The 19,808-nt window shown below is 42.1% G+C and overlaps 3 protein-coding genes across 3 annotated transcripts in view; 1 reads left to right on the plus strand and 2 right to left on the minus strand.

Annotated features, from left to right (window-relative positions):
* The window catches only part of Elp1 (elongator acetyltransferase complex subunit 1), a 51,909-nt gene extending 51,462 nt beyond the window's left edge, over positions 1-447 (minus strand). Inside the window, exon 1 of the mRNA XM_051187829.1 lies at positions 278-447. Within this exon, the coding sequence (XP_051043786.1) occupies positions 278-427 (150 nt within the window). The 5' untranslated portion in view covers positions 428-447. The remainder of the gene's footprint in view (positions 1-277) is intronic.
* A 3,667-nt stretch (positions 448-4,114) lies between these two features.
* Abitram (actin binding transcription modulator) lies at positions 4,115-9,211 on the plus strand. The gene is made up of 6 exons (XM_051187830.1): positions 4,115-4,342; positions 5,237-5,288; positions 5,757-5,886; positions 7,216-7,292; positions 7,393-7,462; positions 7,553-9,211. Exons 1-6 carry the CDS (start codon positions 4,228-4,230, stop codon positions 7,685-7,687), a joined length of 579 nt encoding a protein of 192 aa, XP_051043787.1. The 5' UTR covers positions 4,115-4,227; the 3' UTR covers positions 7,688-9,211.
* A 3,031-nt stretch (positions 9,212-12,242) lies between these two features.
* The window catches only part of Ctnnal1 (catenin alpha like 1), a 57,081-nt gene continuing 49,515 nt past the window's right edge, over positions 12,243-19,808 (minus strand). Inside the window, exons 13-19 of the mRNA XM_051187832.1 lie at positions 18,636-18,686; positions 18,384-18,538; positions 17,018-17,066; positions 15,186-15,242; positions 14,448-14,561; positions 13,777-13,860; positions 12,243-13,648 (exon numbers count right to left, since the gene is read on the minus strand). Coding sequence (XP_051043789.1) covers positions 13,589-13,648; positions 13,777-13,860; positions 14,448-14,561; positions 15,186-15,242; positions 17,018-17,066; positions 18,384-18,538; positions 18,636-18,686 — 570 coding nt within the window. The 3' untranslated portion in view covers positions 12,243-13,588. The remainder of the gene's footprint in view (positions 13,649-13,776; positions 13,861-14,447; positions 14,562-15,185; positions 15,243-17,017; positions 17,067-18,383; positions 18,539-18,635; positions 18,687-19,808) is intronic.

The following is a 19,808-nucleotide window of genomic DNA, read 5'->3' on the forward strand; positions in this document are numbered from 1 at the left end:
CATTCCTAACTGATCACTATTATAATGCAAATTCACAGTAGGCAGAATAAAATGTGAGGTACCCACATAAAACATAAGGTCAAAGCTTTGCCAACTTGTCTTACAAAATTAGCATTTAAAGCTAGCTACTATTTAAGTCATATCTAGTAAGCCACCTACAAAAAACAGAGGATGACTATGTAGGAATAAATTTTAGATTTAAAACGGAGAAGGAAATCTGGAAGAAAACAAGTACAAGGCCAAGCCAGGAGCTGGCCAATCCTCATCAGTGACTTACTTCTTTTTTCTCAGGATCTACTTCAATCAGCCCACGTTCTGAGCCAATTAGCACTGTCCCCCGTTCAGTTCGGAGAGAGAAACAAAGAGGTTTCCCAGGTGCTTGAATGTCCCTAAATTCCAGTGTCCGAAGCAACTTCAGATTTCTCATGATGAAACGATTTCTGAGGGAAAAAAACCCAGATGTCCCTTGATGAAACATTAATGCTGAATAGAGAAAGGACTACCTCACCAGTGATAAATAGCCATACTCGCATCAGGCATGATTCAGGGAGTACAAATGTGGCCATTAGAATAATGGGGGGGGGGGTGGGAAGAGGATACTATCTATATGAACACACCAGCATATACACAATCACACTCTCACTTCTTAAAAGTCCCAGCTTTACACAGTGCTAAAGCAGCGATTAAGTTACATGTTAAGGAGCTGGGGAGATAGCTCAAGGGTTAAGAGCACTGGCTGCTCTTCCAGAGGTCCTGAGTTTAATTCCCAGCAACCACATGGTGGCTCACAACCACCTATAATGAGATCTAGTGCTCTCTTCTGGCCTGCAGGCATACATGCAGGCAGAACACTGTGTACATAATAAATAAATCTTTAAAAGAAAAAAAAGTTAGATGTTAAATCTGGAGACATAAACAAATGATAACGGCTATTACTGTTGCCATGATCCAAACACCATAGTCCACATCCCTCTCCATAAACTTGGATTCCTGTAGGACCCTGCATGGACCCTTGAGGCACCTTGAGCAAGCCTGAAGCTGTTGGCTGGAACTCCTTGCCCCAAGGCTGTTGTTGGTACTCTTCCCGTTTGTATAACACACACCTCGTGGGGAGGAGCTAAGCCTGAAATTCCTGTAATTTTCCACTGTGCTGTAAGTCAGTATTTAAGCCCGTTCTTTCCCCTCGATAAACGGCATTCGGCATTTGGCATTCCGACATTGCCATTGATCGAATGACCCTCTGTCTTGTCTTTATTTCAATCTCTAGACCTTCACCCGATTCGTGAAACAGATCGTAGCACAGGCGCTACAGATTCCATTCATCAAAATCTGTGCTGCCCTGCATCCATAGAATCCAGGATACAAATTACAGTGGTAATAGCAAACTGAGAGGACTTACTTCTCCCCAATACCTGACGTAACTGTGACTACTATCCCAGCAATGGGCCTTTACCTTTACAGGGATGCTGGGTCCCAGTCTCTGGTACTGCCAGAGCCAGACTCATCATTGCCATCCCTGAGGCAGGCGCATTAATCAAGCATGCTACATCTCCAGTCACAGAAATCCAGCCCCAGGCCTAATCTGAGTTTCTGAGCATTAATCTAAAATCTGAATACTATGTTACAAGGACTTTCTAGCAAGGGGTAGAGCCGGATGAGCCATTATCTGTTAGGTGTTGATCCCTACCCACATGGGCTGCTTCCTTCAGCATGCCTTCTAAATTACTTCAGCATTCCCTTTATTTTCTCTTCCTCAAATAACTGTTCAACTAATTCTTCCTAATAAATCCTGCTGAAATAATCTCCCTAATGCCCCAATCCTTTTAGCATCAAAGCTGACTTCTCTGAATTGACATGCCCATAATCCTTACACCTTTAGCTTTTCACAGGAACACGGCCCTGTGTGTTCCTCAATGCTTTCAAAATTAGGACAAGTGTATCTTCCAAATAATTCTAGGATCATAAGCTGTTAAAATCCTTCCTTGGCACTTCCAACTCCCCTCGCTTGATGAAATCAACTTTTCCCCATCCACACGTGTGCTAAGGGTCCTACTGTACAACACTAAGCATGTCCTAATATTCTGACCATTGTTCCATTTTCCCCCCTTGCTCTTCTTCTACCCTCCTTCAGGTTAATGATCCTGAACAGGACATATACTATGTAACTAGGAGGAAGAGTAAATAAACCTATATACCTAGTTGTAATTGATTTCAAGTCCAAACTGAAAATCAAACTCATTATCTCCTGATGTTATCATAAACTGGCCCCTACAAGCACATGAAATGCAAACTGAAAAGCAGAGAACCTGCTACTCTTTTACCAAAAACCAGCGCACCCTGGTTGAGATGAAAGGATGAAAATACAGCCTAACTGTCTAATGACCACTAAAAGTTAGACATTTTAAAATGCCCACCAGCATGTATTTAAAAAATCACCCTAGCTACATGCAAAGCTCAGGAAAAACACATGAAATAGCTTGGTCACGATGACCGGTTTCTGGAAATTATTATTATTATTCATAACCACCTAGTTTCTGAGGAATGTTGTTATCCACAACAACAGTCTGGGAATTGTTATGGGTCATCCTGTCCACAAAGAAAATTAATAACTAAAAAATACAGGACTCATGGCAAGAAGGGAAAACTAGAAAGAACAAAAGGCTTTTGCCAATAACTCCCTTACTGGAGAGTGCATTCTCCCTGCGCCCCCCCCCCCCCCCCGCCATTATCTTAAGGACAAGGCACTGAGCCCGCTGGTCCTAGAGAAAGAAAATCCCCTAACCTTGCAGGTGCGTTAAACAATCCCACCTTGTAAAAACTGTGTACACTATGAAATCTGTGTAATCTTGGAAAGAAACCTTATTAACCATCCAAGTTTTGAACTGTCCCACAACCTTGCTTACCTTGCTTTTAGGCCTAGTGAAAATAACAGGCTAGCTTTGAAACTGGCCTTGCTAGCCTTGATGTAAATCCTATAAAAGCTATCTCGAGGTTCTCAGTCTTTCTACCCCTGTGTGGTGTATGACTGTGGACACCAGTGCACTTGGAATAAAAATTCCTCATGCTATTTGCATGGAGATCGCTTCTCGTGAGTGATTTGGGGTGTCCCCTTTCCTGAGTGGGAGCGTGAAGGTCCACGCTCTGCAGGTCTCTCAGAGACTTACTGTCACCTATTCCCACAAGCTAAAACTGTCTGCCTCTTTTTCACTCATTTTCACATTGAGGTATTCACTGGTTGTCATCGCGGCTCTCAATATACAAAAGAATCCTTTTCACAACACCTACGATCCGTTATGTGACTTGCATCAGAAATTGCCAAATTCCCCCTGCCCGAAGACAAAAGACTACACAATCACTGCCACTACAGAAATCACAGCTTAGGCATGCTAGGCAAGTAAGTGGGGGGGGGGGGCGGGGGAGATACACTACTCCACTGAAAAGCCTCAGATGAGAGAAGGGGCCGTAGCACAACTCTTGAAGCCTCGATTGCCTATCTCCTTCCACGACAGGCTAACCAATTCCTCATAGAGGTTTTATATCCAAGCTGCAAGAAATCCCGTAGCTGGGGGACCAGACTCTCATGCCCGACAGCTGTGCCCCGCAGCGCCCCAGGATGGCCTGGGGTAACAGGCAGAAAGCATCCGAAATTCGAGAGAGGCGGTGCACGCCGCCCAGCCTGGGCGCACAAGCAGAAGCGCATGGATCTCTCTCTCCCTTGCACTAGGAATGTCCTGGAAGGCCAGGACCAGGCCGCGCGCAGCGCCTCACACTGGCTCCGGCGAACGCTCACCTGAGACGCCCTCGCGGGACTACACCCTCGCCTCACTCCGCGGCTCCGAGCCCTCACGACGCACTAGGCTTGGAACGGAACCGCCCAAAGCACACGGGAGACAAGACACGAACCAAGCAAGGGCGAAACCCACAGGCGAGCACGAGCACGGCGGCGCAAATGCGGCGTCACCAGCTAGGCGCGCTGGCGTGACGTCACCATGTAGGCGTGGCCGAGCGCGCCACTTTTGTAGCTTTCCGGAGCCTGATCCTGCAGTGCAGAAGCCTCGGATTCCTCCTGAGCCCTCCCTCTGCTGTTCCTAGGCCCTCTGGCTCCGGGTTGTCTTTGTCCCACTGTTGAGCGTTGGCCCCGAGGTGGGAGGAAGGAGTCGGCGAGCTGCGCGCGTGCGCATAGAGCTGCCACGCGGGAAGTACGTCCTTCTGGCCTGGACCGGCAGAATGGAAGAACTCGGGTCCCCAGAGGCAGCGTTGACGGGGCCAGAGGTAGTCATGGCTACCGAGCCCGAGGCGCCCTCCCTTGTGGATCGATACTTCACTCGCTGGTATAAAGCGGGTAAGTGCGAATGATGCCTTACCGCACGGGCCCGGTGCCGCGGGGACTCGTGCTTCGCCACGTAAGTCACCCGTGGTCTTCTCTGAGCTTCCTAGTCCCAGAAATACAGGTTTGCGCTGTTGGAGAACTGAAACAGGCGCATCCGACCTGGGAAGTGCAGTGCCATGTGAGGGTTGCTTGCCGGAACCGACGTAAACTAAACTGAGGAACCCCGCGTTGGTCTTTCTGGGATTACACTGCCTAGTGTTTGTGCACCTGTGGGGATCGATCCTAGACCGAGGTGGGAAGAAAGTTTAAACTGGAGAGAACATTAAGACAGGTTAAGGAAGCAGTATCTAGTGTTAAGAAACCGGTTGTATTGTCCACTTGCAGTTTCGAAAGTTTCCCAGGCTGGAGAGATGGCTTAGTGTTTAAGAGCACTGACTGTTCTTCCAGAGGACCTGGGTTGAATTCCCAGCACCCATATAGTGGCTTCCCACTCCCTGTAACCAGTTCCAGGGTGATAAGACACCATCACATACACATACATGCAGACAAAACACCAATGCACATAAAATAAAAATAAACCATTAAAAAAAAAGACAGCTCCACAAAAACAACACCATAATGTAAGCAATGTGTTGCTTAACAATAGTGTTTCTCTAATAGAAATAATTGGTATACTTACTTTAAAGTAACAAGATGGAGGAGTTAATAGCCTTACCTGCCTTAACATTGAATAAATGATTCTATCTGAAATAGGCCACTTAAACACCCCATAGCCTCTATTTATTTCCACTACTGTCATCAGCATGACTTATCCTCGTAATGAACTATTTCCATGAACCAAAGAAAGTAATCACATGGCAGTAGCAAATACCAACTCAAGAACCAACAACTCATTTGTTCCTCTAGATGTTAAAGGAAAACCCTGTGAGGACCACTGTATACTACAACACTCCAACCGGTAAGCAAACCAGGAATTGTAAATTATCAACACTTTTCTTCTGGTGGTTAGCTTGATGTAGTCTTGGGCTGGATATGAGCACTTGTCTTCTGCTGTGTTGAGATGGTATTATAGGAGTGTAGTAGCAGGTACAAGTCTTGTTCAGTCCTTTACTGCTTAGCAAACCTGTACCAACCATTGAAGTGCCAGAACCTATGGAATGACTCACTGTAGAAGCAAGCGTATGTCATGCCCTGTGTACACAGTCATGCCTTATTTTCCACCTACCCCAGGGTTACCATAAGACTCGTGAAGGAAATGCAATCCTCTTTTCTTATTACACTCCCCATGTTACACTTAGCTTCCAATTACAGCCAAGAGAAAGAGGTGTTAAAGTGGACTGAATGAAGGTTACTTGGATAGTCTCTCAATGAGAGGACGTCTCCACCACACAGTAACATAGGATTGCTTTTTTTTTTCTCCTTGTAGAATATGTGTCATCACGCTGGCAGGATCTCATCCCGTTCTTCAAAGTGGCAAAACTATTAAAAGTATTTCCTATCAGATCAGTACCAACTGTAGCAGACTTCAGAACAAAGTATCTGGCAAATTTAAGAGGGTATGTCCTGTTTTTTTTTTCCCCCCTATTGAGAGCTTTTTATATCCATGCTGTAATGGATCCACTTAGCCATGAGCAGACTTTTTCTGGCAGTTCAGTGTAATCATTTTCAGTAAAAACAACACCCAACCCCACAAAGAGAGAGAGAGAGAAGAAAATATATTCAAGGTATTCAGGTGGTATAATGTCTATCATAGTAGATTTTGTGCTTACATTCTTATTCCCAAAAAGATAAGATGAAATATGGGCCTTTACCTGGTATCCCAGCTCTTGGGTAGCTGAGGTAGCACAATTGCAAGGATGAGGCCATGTAGAGCTAGCTATATAGTAAGTACCAGCTGGATAAGACTACATAGCAAGACTTCCCAAAACAAGAAAGACTTGGCTCCAACAACCTATGTTCACTATAGGAAAAGTTGGTAAAAAGAGAGTATGAAGCACTCTCGTTCACCTACTTACAGCCCTGATTTACCCACCTCCCAGAGCATCTCAAACAACCATGTGTGCTATCAGGTAGTGTATTGAAATATGGCACAAATGGTTAAAAGGCATGTACTTCAGTTAGCTTTGTGGGGTTTTATTTAAACATACTGCTTTTATTTTTATTCGTGTGTATGTATGAGTGTGCAGGAGCCTGCAGAGGTAAGGGGAGCTTGTCAGATGCCCTAGAGCCGAAGTTAAAGGTAATTGTGAGCTACTGTGTGGGTGTTGTGAACTGAACCTGGGTTCTCTTCAAGGCAGGAGGTAGTCCTAGCTTCTGAGCTACTTCCCCAGCCCACTAGTTTTTTGTTAGTTAGAAAAGTACTCCTTCTTCAGAAAGTCTTGTGGAGTGCTTGACCCTGTAAAGAAGTGTTCCTTTACCTATTAATTTCTAATGTAAAAGATAGGATCGTCTGATATTTTTAGCTTTTGTTTTAAGACAGGGTCTCAATTCTAACCCTGTCTAACCTGTATACTAGCACACCCCACAGAAGATAGGGATCTTAATGAAATATGTAGGATATTACTGTCATATGTTGTATTGAACTTTATCCTGTAGGTTGATTATCAGTAGAGTATCCTATAGGTTGAAGTCTTTATACCTGGCCATATTTAGATTCCTCATTTGCAATTGAAAAACACATCATTAGCCTATAACTAAACTACCCACTAAAAGATGGTACCTAGCACTTAGTAGGTTGTTACATTGAAGTACATGAGTAGTTTTATGCACTTAAATCATTTTTCTGTAAACACCAGTTTGAAGACTAGATCCTGTTTTAATAGTGAGGGGTGTATCAGAGGGAAATGGAAACATGGTTAATTTACTTCTTTCATCTCGTTACCCAGGGGGCACAGTTTTTAACAGAACTCGCACCTCTGTGTAAGATACAATGCTCCGATGGAGAAGAATTTACCATATCTAGGTAAGCGGTGTTTTAACCACCGAAATGCAAATGCCCGTATTCACTGTAGTAAAAAATTGCTTGCAAAATTTTCTTTCTAAAAATTCTTTTTTAAAAACAGCTGTGTTAGAGGACGATTGATGGAAGTGAATGAAAATATTCTTCATCAGCCGTCTCTTCTTCAAGAAAAGGTAAAGGAGAGGTGGGAAAAGCATAATGCGCTCCACATGCCTTTTAGCGATCATTTGACAATGTTCAATGTTCTGTGTGCCCCCCCTCAGCCATCCACTGAAGGCTACATTGCAGTTGTATTACCCAAATTTGAAGAAAGTAAAAGCATAACAGAAGGGTTACTGACACAGCAACAGTATGAAGAAGTCGTAGTAAAAAGAAATAATGCTACAGCCACATCATGAGCCTTGAGATGGAGACACACCCTACCTGGCCTCAACCATCAGTGCACTGAAGAAAGTAATTGTATGTGAAGTATTCCTCACACATGGCCATAGGAGAAGCCTAATCCCTCATCTAACCTAATTCCCCTCCTTTGTTGTAATGTCACAAGCCTTGGTCCTCATTTGTAGTCAAGCTCTCAGGCTGCCTTGCCTGGGTACTTGCTTTGGGTGTTGGGAAGTGCAGTTGTGGGTGTTTGCTTGCATATGGACATCAGAAAACAACTTCGGTTGTTTTTTACCTCTTGTTAGGCTCTCTTTGGCTTAGAATTTTGGCAGATAACTCATGAACTTCCAGGGAGACACCCATCACCTTTGCCTCCCATCTTGTAAGGCTAGTATTATGAGTGAACACTCCACAGTCAGCTTTTATATGGGCCAGAAATCCCAAACTCAGGTCTTCATGTGTTCAAGGTGTATTCCTTTTCAGTTCCTGTGATAGAATACAATAACTAAAAGCAACTTCAACAAGAGTTTATTTGGGTTTGTAGTTCTAGAGGACTAGATGTCCACCCTGGTAGGAAGGAATGGTAGCAAGAGCAGGAAGCTGAGAGGTCACATCTCTACCATACACAAAAAGCAGAGAGTAAAGGGAAAGTAAGGTAAGGTTATTAACTGACCCTAGTGATGTAATTGCCCCAGCGAGACTACTTGTCCTAAAAGTTCCACAAACTGGGGACCAACTGTTCAAATACATAAGTCTATGGGGGTTATTTTTTTTATATCAATCTATACCATTCTTCCCATGATCCTTATAGGCATATAGCCATGACATGCAAAATGCAGTTAATCTAATCTCAAAAATCCCCATACTCATTCCTGTTCTGAAATCTAAAGTCTTCTTCTAAGACTCAGTGCAATCTCTTGTGTCCCCCAGTAAATCAGAAAACCAGTTACATACTTCCAACATACAATGGCACAGAATATGCATTCCCATTCCAAAAGGAAGAAATAATGGGCATAGTGAGGAAATACTGAGCCAAAGCAAGGCAGAAACCAGCCAATCCTGCAGCTGCATGTCTACTATCTAAGGGTTTGGTTTCAAAGGGATTAGTTGACTGCCTCTCCAGCTTTGCTGCCTGCATTATAGATTTTTTTCTGCATTGTTCTGCTCTGTGTGCAGCTCTCCTTAGCAATATGTTTCACAGCTTTGGTATTTCCAGTGTCTTGGGGCCCAGCTCCATGTGGCCTCTCATGGCTGGCCTTCTTGCAGAGACTATCTCTACTATATGCTGCTTGGCCTCTAGCTTTCTGAAGCCAAGAAGGAAGAATCCAGAATCCTTTCATTCTTTTATGCCTCCAAAGCTAGTATCATGTGGAAAATACTTAAATATTAGACTACCAGCTTTCATTCCCTTGATCATATCCACAGCAGCGCTCGTGTTGTGTTGTTTTCTAGGAGCAAAGAGCCAGTATCTTAGGTTCTTTCACAGATTGGAGGTTTATCTGGGTGGAGTCTTGCCTTGGCCAGCTGTCCCATTGTTCCAGTGTAGAGCAGACCTTTTTTTTTTTTTTTTTTTTTTTTAATATATGTATGTATGCAAGCATGTTCGGATGTTTGCCTGATTGCCAGAAGAGGGCATCAGATCCCATTATAGATGGTTGTGAGCCACCAAGTTGAAACACAAAACAAAAAGTACAATAAATGACCCAGAGACATATATTAGGGTTCAGCCTAAAGATCAGGGAAGCAAAGCAGACAAGCTACCAGAGGGGGGTGTTCCTATTCTCAGTGTGGAGAATGAATGCCTTATACTGACGCCTTGCTCCTGTCTTATATACCTCCATAATGTTGGGATTAAACACTTGTGATCCCAGGTACTGAGGTCATCTTTGTGTAAGCTGTTTCTCTTTAGGACTGGCTCAGTCTTGTGTAGATGTGGGGCGACCTTGGATTCACAGAGATCAATCTACCTCTTAATCGTGAGTCCTAGGATTAAAGGTATATACCACCTCTTCCTAGTTTCTGGCTTCTAGGATTAAAGGTATATGCCTGGGTTCTATGGCTTGTAGCTGACTGCTTTCTGAATTCTCAGACAAGCTTTAATGAATCATAAATAATGTTACCACACCAAGTGGTTTCTAGAATTGAACTCAGTACCTTTGGGAGATCAGCCCATGCTCTTAGCTGCTGAGCCATCACTCCAGCCCTAGAATAGATGTCTTAATAGCACTAATCCCAAGTAACTCCAGCCTTTCCCAGCACATGGCACATGTCTCCTTGTGCTCTTTTCTCCATGCTCTACATTTTGTATTTCTGCTAGACATACTCATTTTTTGTTTGTTTTGTTTTATTAACACAGGGTTTCTCTGTGTAGCGTTGGAGACTGTCCTGGAACTCACTCTATAAAATAGGCTGGTCTCAAACTCACAGAGGTCCTCCTGCCTCTGCCTCCGGAGTGCTGGGATTAAAGGCGTGCACCACCACCACAACCACTTGGCTTGACATGTTCATTTTCATTTGTCAAAATTACACTATCTTGAAATATCTAATGCCAGAGAAAGTAGTCCATTACTTTAATTCAGTTTCATGTCAGTTCTCAGGGCTTGGGTAGAAAGTAGCCAGATTGTTTGTCAAAGGGTCACATAAATGGCCTCTAGCCACTTTACTAATAGAGACATTGTTCTTCTCCAAAACCTAGGAGCCAGTCCTCTACTGTTTATATCACCTTCAGTCTTCTAGGTTCAAAAAAGAAAATCTTGTTATTCAAACATTTTTCTGGCCCAAAGTTCAGTCTTCCAAACTCTTCCAAAACACATGGTTACATTTTTTTTTTTTTTTTTTTCACAGCAACAACTTCACTTCTTGGTACCAAGTCTATATTAGTTACCTCTCTGTTGCTGCGATAAAACACCATGACCAAAGCATCTTAAGAGGGTTTCTTGGCTTGCAGTTCCAGGGGGCTAGATGTGCATATGCATGGCAGTAGGCACAAGAAGCTGAGATGCGACCACCACACACTGGAGGCACACATTGAAGTGGGAATGGATCAAACCCCCTCAACACCCCCCCACCCCCCACCCCCCCACCCCCCCCACCCCCCGGTGACATGCTTCATCCAACAAGTCCCTACATCCTACAGTGTGTAACATTCCCCCTACAGTGCAACCAGCTAGGCACCAAGTGTTCCAAATACATGAGACCATGGGGAACATTTCTCCTTCAGTCTACAATAGGAGGCAAGCACTTTACAGAATAAGCCATCTCCCTAGCCTCCACTCTGTTCCTCTCATTTCCCTAACAAATGGCAAACAAGGAATATATTTCTGATTAAAAAGCTCTTGAAAAATATTTTGAAAAGTTTTGCATTCCTATAACCTCAACTTTGTGTGTGTGTGTTTTCCCACACATATGCATGTGCATTATATTCATGTAATGCCTGCAGATGCCAAAAGAAAACATCAGACTCCTTGAATTGAAACTACAGATGGTTATGAAACATCATGTAGGTGCTAGGAAGTGAATCGGGTCCCCTGGAAAAGCAGCCAGTGCTGTTAATCACTAAGGCATCTCTCCAGCCCCTTGCCTTAATTATTTTTTTAAATAATTTAATACTTTGTTAAAATGAAAGTAATTGTTCAGATCCCTCCCAAATCTGCTTCAAAGTGCAATGAAAAAGTGCAGCCTTGTCCCTTCTGCTGTGGCTTTTCCCCCTCCAGGTTGCTGGTGAAACAAGAATGTGGAGTCTGCCTCCTACTTTGCATAGAAATGCTTTGAAAGTGTGCAAGGGCTCTTCTACCAAATGAAAGAATTGTGCTGGTGTGGAGCTGGCTCTTGCCAATGCATGCTGGTGACTCCATCTTGCACATTTTACTGATGGCTAGTTTGTAGTAATGAAGTTATGTGAGTCTGTCATCTGGAGGCACAGATGTCTTAGAGCAGAACAAGGATTTTACATTATCCAATTAAAAAAAAAACAGCTATGAAGTTCTGGTTTTAGATTATACATTTACACTGAATTTAAAACAAAAAGCCCTTCAATCATGAAGGACTGCAACATTAGTAACTGTTGGCCTGTCCCTGTCCTTAGTGAAACAATTTTAAGTGCAACCAAGGAGAGTTTATTGAGAAGAAGTAGCTCCCTGTAACCAGGAGGGGATTAAAACTAAATTTCCTCTAAATAAAATAGTTTTATACAGATGCAAGCCTGACTTGTAAGTTCTGTCCTCTTGTGTGTTGATGTCATTGTGCCCTGTTTCCTCACCCCCTAAGCACCTAATTTTACTTTCAGGTGTGTGAAGGTATTGTAAATATTTGGGGTAAAAATTAAGCACACAGCCACAGAGCCTCTCAGTGGCAGAAGTCTTCTCAGAGACTCATGCTGTAAAAGTCCTTATCTGTTCCACAAGTTGTATCTTTCTTTGCTAGTTTTATTACAAGTTAGAAAAAAAAAAATGTTTTGTTTCACAGACTAAAAACCATGAAAGACACATAAAATGGTAAGGTTGTAAGGGCACTTTTATTACTGATCAGTATGCTCTCACCCCAGTGGATCAAAATTAAACCAGTTGGTACGAATTCAGTTACTGAACATAATTTTATTGAAGTGTACATTATCATGTTTAATACTAATTAATAATCCTATTTTGTTGACCAAGATAATGACATTGTTACTGGTGGCCCTTAACCAGTTTTATTGAGGGATCTAGGGATCTACTTTATTGCTAAAATATTTCCACCAAGATCCAGTAAAGTTAGCATCCTGCTTCTCAGTTAAGAAATCACAGAATTTTCACCTGTTTGAGTTGGTAACAAACCTGACTATTTCATAGGAGATGATTCCATTCCATTCAATCATACCCCATAACAGCCATCTGCAAGAGTGCTCTCTCCACTGCATTAGAAAGACTGCTTGTGTTAGTATCTATGATGGTAGCTAAAGAGATGAGAGTTCTGTGCAGCACATGCTGGCACTGCTCATGCACCTTCCCTCAGCTGAATGATCTGAGCAACCTTGTCCTTGCTTTACAACACAGCTTATAAGGTTACCAACAGAGTCAATTCCCCAGCCCAAGGAAAGGTTGAAACCCTAAAGTTAAAAAGTCTAAAACTGGACATTCCAATGCCAGAAACAAAACACAGAGCACAGATATCTGGAATTTTGAAAGCCTCTTGGTTCTAATGTCCTGTCTTCTGCACCTGCCAGTCTATCAATACTGAGAAGGATAGTTCAAAATTGTTTTTAAACCAGTAAGAAATACTTAGCATTCCATACACTATCCAGGACTACGTAGTCAGCTATACATACTACAGCTAGAGTAAAAAGCCATTTTCTCTTCTTAAGTTGCTCCATGGTTCTTTGTAGTGACTTCTGTTACTTTCCTTTCTGAAACATGGAAGGGACAGATGCAACCTATACCTTACCAGGTAAGATGCTTATTAGAAGCAACAGTGCTAGCAAGGATGAGACCAGGCATTTGAGGGACCCTTAGCCTGCTTCACCAAGAATTGAAGAAGAGTCCACAGGTCTAAGAAAAACTCTGCATTCAACTAGGCCACTGTATATTTTCTGCTGAAATTAATGTTGTAGATAATCAGCTTAAATAAAAGTTAAGGATACCAAAAGGGAGTGTGCATTTCCAGTTGCGTCTTTGGGATTCAGCTGTCATTAAGACAGCTGGGATATTTGGTGTATGCTGAAGAACATTTAAACAATGTCTACTGTAAAATCACGCTGCCTTTAGAATCTCAGCAACTGCCACAGCAATGACTGTCGTTAAGCTGTCTAATCTGAAGATTGGGAAGAAAGAGATTTCGGCATTCTCTTTAGAAAACTGATGAATTTCTGAAAGAACAAAGGATCGATTGCTTTTTTGAAAGGTCAGCTGTGCCACATGGTACTCCGGAGATGAACTGCCGGCTGCTCAAGTTTTACCATCAATGGTATCTTTATTCGTCACTGAGACCCACCTGTTATTTTCCACCTGGAGGAAAAGGTTAAGAGAATTAGCTTCGGCTGTGCTCTGAAATCAAACTGCAAAGTACCAGTGCACACACTGTCGTTTTCCATTAAGTTAGTAAGAAAAAGTCGAATACAGAAAAGCCATCTCACCTTCTTCAGTAACTTGTAGCAAAGTGACAGGAGCTGGACCACGAGAGCCATCATGGATCTTATCTTTGTAATACACTTGTCAACCTATGGTGACAAAACATGTGTCATTCTAAAAACAGTACTTCAAAAATGTTAGCATCTATTTGGTTTTACAGTGGTGAAGTTTCTCCGTCATGGTTCTCCGTCATGGAAATCTAAGAGATCTTGAAAAGTGTAGGTCAGGGTACTTTAAGGCTCCAGAACACAGGTAGCACTGACTACCTGGTCTGGTGACTGTTTCATGGAACCCCAGGAAGGAGGGTGGCTGCAACTGTTCTACGTAAGCTGTGATGAACATCTCAAAACATTCCACACACTGACAGTGCACCCACTACTTGGTAATTCTTTAGACTGGCCAAACTCCTGAAGTATATTACAGGAGCCTCAACTACAAAGGCAAAGACAACCAGTGAAGGACTCGAAGGGAGCTGCTTGCTGCTAGGAACTAGTCTGCAGCCTCAAATCTAATTGTGGTGATTGCTCTCCTAGGTCAGTCACAGAGCAGCAGCTTTTAGACTAGCACGAAACAGAATTTCTGTGCACTTAGCACAAAGGGCTGGAGCTAACCTGATAAGGAGATGGATGTGAAATATTCTCAGATGTTTCCCCAAATAACCCACCCTCTGCTTTACCTTTAGGAACACTTTATTCTGCACAGATGTCTTAGTTATTGTCTGAAGCTGGTGGCATAGAGGAATTAGCTTGTTTATTTCCAGGAGAAGCAAAAGTTTGTCATCATCTTTTAGCTGAAATGTAATTTATGAAGTTATTGCAAATGTAATTTATGACATTATTGCAACCCCAACAAAACTCCATCTCTTATACTTTTTTTCCTTTTAGTTGGCATTTCACATACAGCCCTGGCTGACCTGGTACTATGTAGACCAGGCTGGCCTCAAACACACAGAGACCCACATCTGTCTTCATCTCTTGAGTGTTACACCATACCTAGTCTATATCAATCTCTTTTCCTTAGTGCTTGACTTTTTTTTAAATAAAAAAATAAGAACTAAATCTCATAGGATGTCATTAACAAAAACATAAAACAGTGCTTGCTTGATAATAATGTATTATTTCCACAAATCATAAATACTTGTTATACTTTGTCTTTTAATGGTACTGCAGGTAGAACCCAGGGCATTGTGCATACTAGACAAGATCTTCCACTGGATCAGATCCATCCCCACAAGGAATATTTATAACCACACAAAAATATACACAATATACCAAAGTAACAAAAAATGGGTTAACATAACAGAATGTTCCTGAAAGTATGCCTAGCCTAGATCTTATATACCTTTATGTTAGTAATATGATTCCAGTGTTGGTATGAGAAATCACTAGCCCTGGACAAGTAGACGTATGATTACCTGTTTTGAAAAAGACTGTACATTTGAAGTAAGCTTTAATCCCTCTTCAGCAAAAACCTGGTAGAGAAGGAAAACAGTACTATTTGAGATCAATGTCCCCTGGATGGTTGGTAAACAAGTATGCTCAACTGTCTCACAGAGTTAAAAAATAACCCAGACATTAAGATTAACCCCAGAGCTCCTAACCTTTTATTGCACCATGGAAAACCAATGGTTTAGCTGGAATCTAAAATTTTCCCAGACCTAAGAGAAAATCCCCTGAGAGGCTCCTCTGTACCTAGAGATATCCAATTATTCTGCATAGCCACATAGACCTGAGACCCAGAGCCACACAATTATCTATTCCTTTCTGAAGGGATCCCCATCATTTCATAAGATCTCCAGTTACAGAGGGGAGTCATTTTTCTTCAGGCTGTAGCCACTGGTAACTTGCCCATGATGCACACATGCTAGCAACCCTAATTAAATAGAAGGTTTTAGAACAGAAGTGAGAGTAGGGAGGACATGACATAAGAAGAAAAACAAGGGACAAGAGAAAGGAATGCAGGGGAGATAATAAGATCAAAATGCATTATGTGCATTGGCAAAAAATAAGGAAGACTTTTTTTTTGGGGGGGGGGATCCTGGGGAGTGAGGTCAGGTTAGAATTCTGCTTCCACCTAACCATGACCAAATTTGCTCCCAGACACATTCCACACCAGCTCTCCAAAAGAACCCATCCAGACTGTTATATTTTATTCTAGTTTTCAGATTTTGTCTGTTCACCTTGCATTTTACAATTAAGAGAACAGGACTATGAGAGGAGCAGAAACCCAGGCCAGACAAGTTCTAGGAACACATTAAAATGCAGAACATATAAGACACTTTAAAACTCCACCTCAGCAACTGCAGAGATGGCTCAGCTGGCAAGAGCACTTGGTACCCTTTCAGAAAACCCAAATTCATATCCCAGCACTGAGCAACACACTACCACCTGTAACTTCAGCTCCAGGGAACCCAACACCCTCTTCTGGCCTCTGAGGTACCTGCACAGTAGCATTCACACACATTCACATATACATACACACTCATATACAGGTGCACACAAATAACAATAATAAATCATTTTACAAGGTTTCCATAGCAGTAAGGGATGAGGATGGGTGTACATGGCAACAGTAATAAGGCAAAGATCAGAATGATTTAGGAAGAAAAATATTCCTGGTAATTAGCTAGGTAAAGAATATGGAGGGAAAAAGGGTGAACTTTGACCTTCTAGTCACCAGCTTAATACCTTGCCATTCCTGGATAACACAATCAAGGTGAAACAGCCCTCCTTTGTGCCTTGCCTAGCCCTGACAGGGGAATCAGCAGCTTTCCCTTACATTTGGTTGGCACTGAATGATTTACTCCCCACATCCCTCATCATTCCACATTCTCACAGCTCTGCTGTGCCTGTCTCACTGAGTGTCATGGTTGTAAAAGCACATTAAAGCCAAGAACTCCCCAAACTGCCCAACCTGACGCTTGATTTCCTGCTTCTCAACCCTGAATGGGCTCCCCAGCATCACACTTGAAAACAAAAGAAGAGTGAGGCTCTGCAGAGATGCCCTGCCTACCACCACGTCACCGTGGCTCAGCACTTCATCTACATGGCCTCTTTCAGGTGCATCTGATATCATGGTCATTGCATTTGTTCAGCCTCTGAAACCCCACAATACCCTTCCAACTTCTCTCTCCCTTCAATAACACACCTACTCCAAAGGCACCTTAGAGAACTATTTCCAACCACCCCCTTTCTCTTTTTAGCCTGCATGATCTTATCTCTGAGTACTTGTGAAAATAAAACATACCTCTAGGAAGTGAATTAAGTCGTGCGATGTCTTCAGTGGTCCCTCTCCTCTAAAATAGAAGGAATTATTAGAAGATAAACATTACCTGGACATTGGTTTATGTAACATTTATGTTTTAGAGCATTCTATATATTAGCAGAACTCAAATTTTTAAAAAATAACATGAACACACTGTTAATATTGTGACTTTTTTCTTAAAACAACTTTATTACTTACTAAGTTAAAATTATATGTATGTTAATTTCATAGTACAAAGAAAACTGCAAGTGGCCTTTAATTAGTGCTCTTTGTCCTTTTCATTTTGTTTCATGAGTAAATATATGATATCCGATAATATGCCTCAACCAAAATGCATTTCTTATGCAATCAAAAGAGCAGATCCAGAGTCATTAAGTCCTCAATTCAAATGTCAGCCTTGGCAGGAACTCAGCTACAGCTTCGATGAAGCACATATAAAATTCCAGTTCTAAATGTAGAAAATAATCATAGTACAATTTGTGTTGCCCAGTTTTGTTCAGGGGTTTAAAAGCTACCAAGAATTAAGAATTAAGAAAAATGAAAGGTAAAGTTCAAGAGAATGCATTAGAGGGTGACAGTCAAGGAACAAACCGAAGGATGCACACTCCAGTAACAACACCTGCACTTAACAGCTACGAGGGACCAGTAAAGCCTTTCTGATCTCTGATGAAGGCTGAGAGCGGCAACTAAAGCCATGACACAAATCCATATTGAAGTTGTAAAGAACTGACAATTTTGAAAAAACATTGAAAGTTACTAGAGTATCTTCAATATTTATTTAGAAATGTGAATTGCTATATATAAACCATTATTAATACATTATATAAATGATTACAATGATTTCAAGCAATAGCAAGAGGAAGTGCTATAGACATGCTCAGGAAAACTACAAATCTTAGGACTGAAGGCTAGCAAATGGACTTGCAAGGAGTACCTAGGTTAGCTTGGTAAAGCATAGGACTTAAGGGAAATGGAAGAGACAGTTGAGGAAACGGGCAGACACTGCAGTAAAGTAACAACTTGTGTTTTGACCACAAGGATATAATTACATTATAGAGACCAGCCTGAGTGAACAAGGCATGTACTACAGGAATTCTGTTTTCCTGGTCCTTACTATTTCTGTCCCAAAACCCTATATCCCAGCCTTCAGAGCTTCAGATAGCCTCCAACCCTCCACCTTTTAAAAATTTATTTAGTCATGGCTCATGCCTATATTCCCAGTACTCAGTAGCCTGAGATAGGAAGATTACTGCAAGTTCCAGGCCAGCCTGGGCTGTAGTGTAAGACCCTGTTGCAAAACTACCTGAATGAGCAAATATGTAAGCAAATCAAAATGTTACTGCATTACCTAGTAAATAAATACAGAGAATAGGCCATCCTGGACATGTTCCGTCCATGTCGAGCGATCTCATTCTCTTGATCCTCCCACTTCTCAAGTTCACAGTCAGTATCAGAGGTGAGCAAAGCCAGCTTCAGCCCCTGCTTTGCTATCTGGGCCTGCTCCTACAAACACACTCAATCACAGGTCTGTCCTTGGAAGGGAGATTTCACAACTCTGTCATTATCGATGTTAAGACTGTTACACAACCCAAGAGCTTACCTCTGAATCCGGTTTGTCGGGCTTTAAACATTTCAGGTTTGCATTATTCTTCTGTGACAATAAAAAGATTAGAAAATCTTAGCATTTAATTGTGAAGAAAGATGGCAGTAATAGAAAACACACAAGCTTGTGATAAACCCTAACTTTACCCTAACTTTCCCATACCCAGCACGTAGTTGAATTGCAGTTAAGTACACTTGTAAAATATTCTACTAGGTAACTTCTGCTCAGAGCAAGTCATCAGTTTGGAATTCAGGGCCAGGGGCACAAAGGCGAGGTCCATGTCCAACAGTCTGTTTTCTGTGTTGCTAGCTGCCCTCCTCTTTTCACATGGTCTTTAGGAGCCTCAAGACAACAACTAAAATATTCTCAAAATCCACTGATAATGCCCCACAAACTTCCTGGCTTCTCTGTTACAATAAGGATATTGTAACAGCTGGACAGAGGTGACGTACACCTTTAATTCCAGCACTTGGGAGGCAGAGGCAGGCGAATCCATGTGAGTTTGGGGCCAGCCTGGTCTACAGAACTAGTTCCAAGACAGCCAAGGCTGTTATACAGAGAAACTATGTCTTGGGGGGGGGGGGAGAATATTGTAATATTTGAATGATTCTGATGAAATAAATGTCTATTCAAATTAATCACTAAAGGTTTTGTAAGTACTTTCCTACTAGTTATGACTATCATCAAATGCCTTTCACTCTCTGAATTCCAACACCCTAGTTGTTACACTGCCATCAAGCTACTGATCTTAAAGCCCAGGCTAGAAAGACATCATACTTTGAATTTAGGATTTAATATCAACCAGTACTCAGTGGTCTCCTGCTTTAGAAAGAGCATGTTTGTTTTCACATAACTATTGGGAATTCAGTGCATTTCCTCTAGATGGGCAGAAACTATTACAGTCAGGTCACCAGGCTAGTTCAGAGATACACGTCTGTTAACATCAGGAACAGAGAACCACAATGTGTCCTACCACTTACTAGAATAAGGTTTCTTTGAAATATATATGCAGAAGTTTCTTGAAGATGACAGTCCACAGTGAGAATTTCTCGTATTCTGAGACAACTCCAGCTCCCATAGTTAGAGCAGGAGTTCAGGATAGGGAGGGCCAGAAGAGACAAAGTGGACAATAGCCGGAGAAAGCCATTGGTCCTGTGAAAACACATATCC

Source organism: Phodopus roborovskii, unplaced genomic scaffold (assembly GCF_943737965.1).
Source record: "Phodopus roborovskii unplaced genomic scaffold, PHOROB, whole genome shotgun sequence".
NCBI lineage: Eukaryota > Metazoa > Chordata > Mammalia > Rodentia > Cricetidae > Phodopus > Phodopus roborovskii.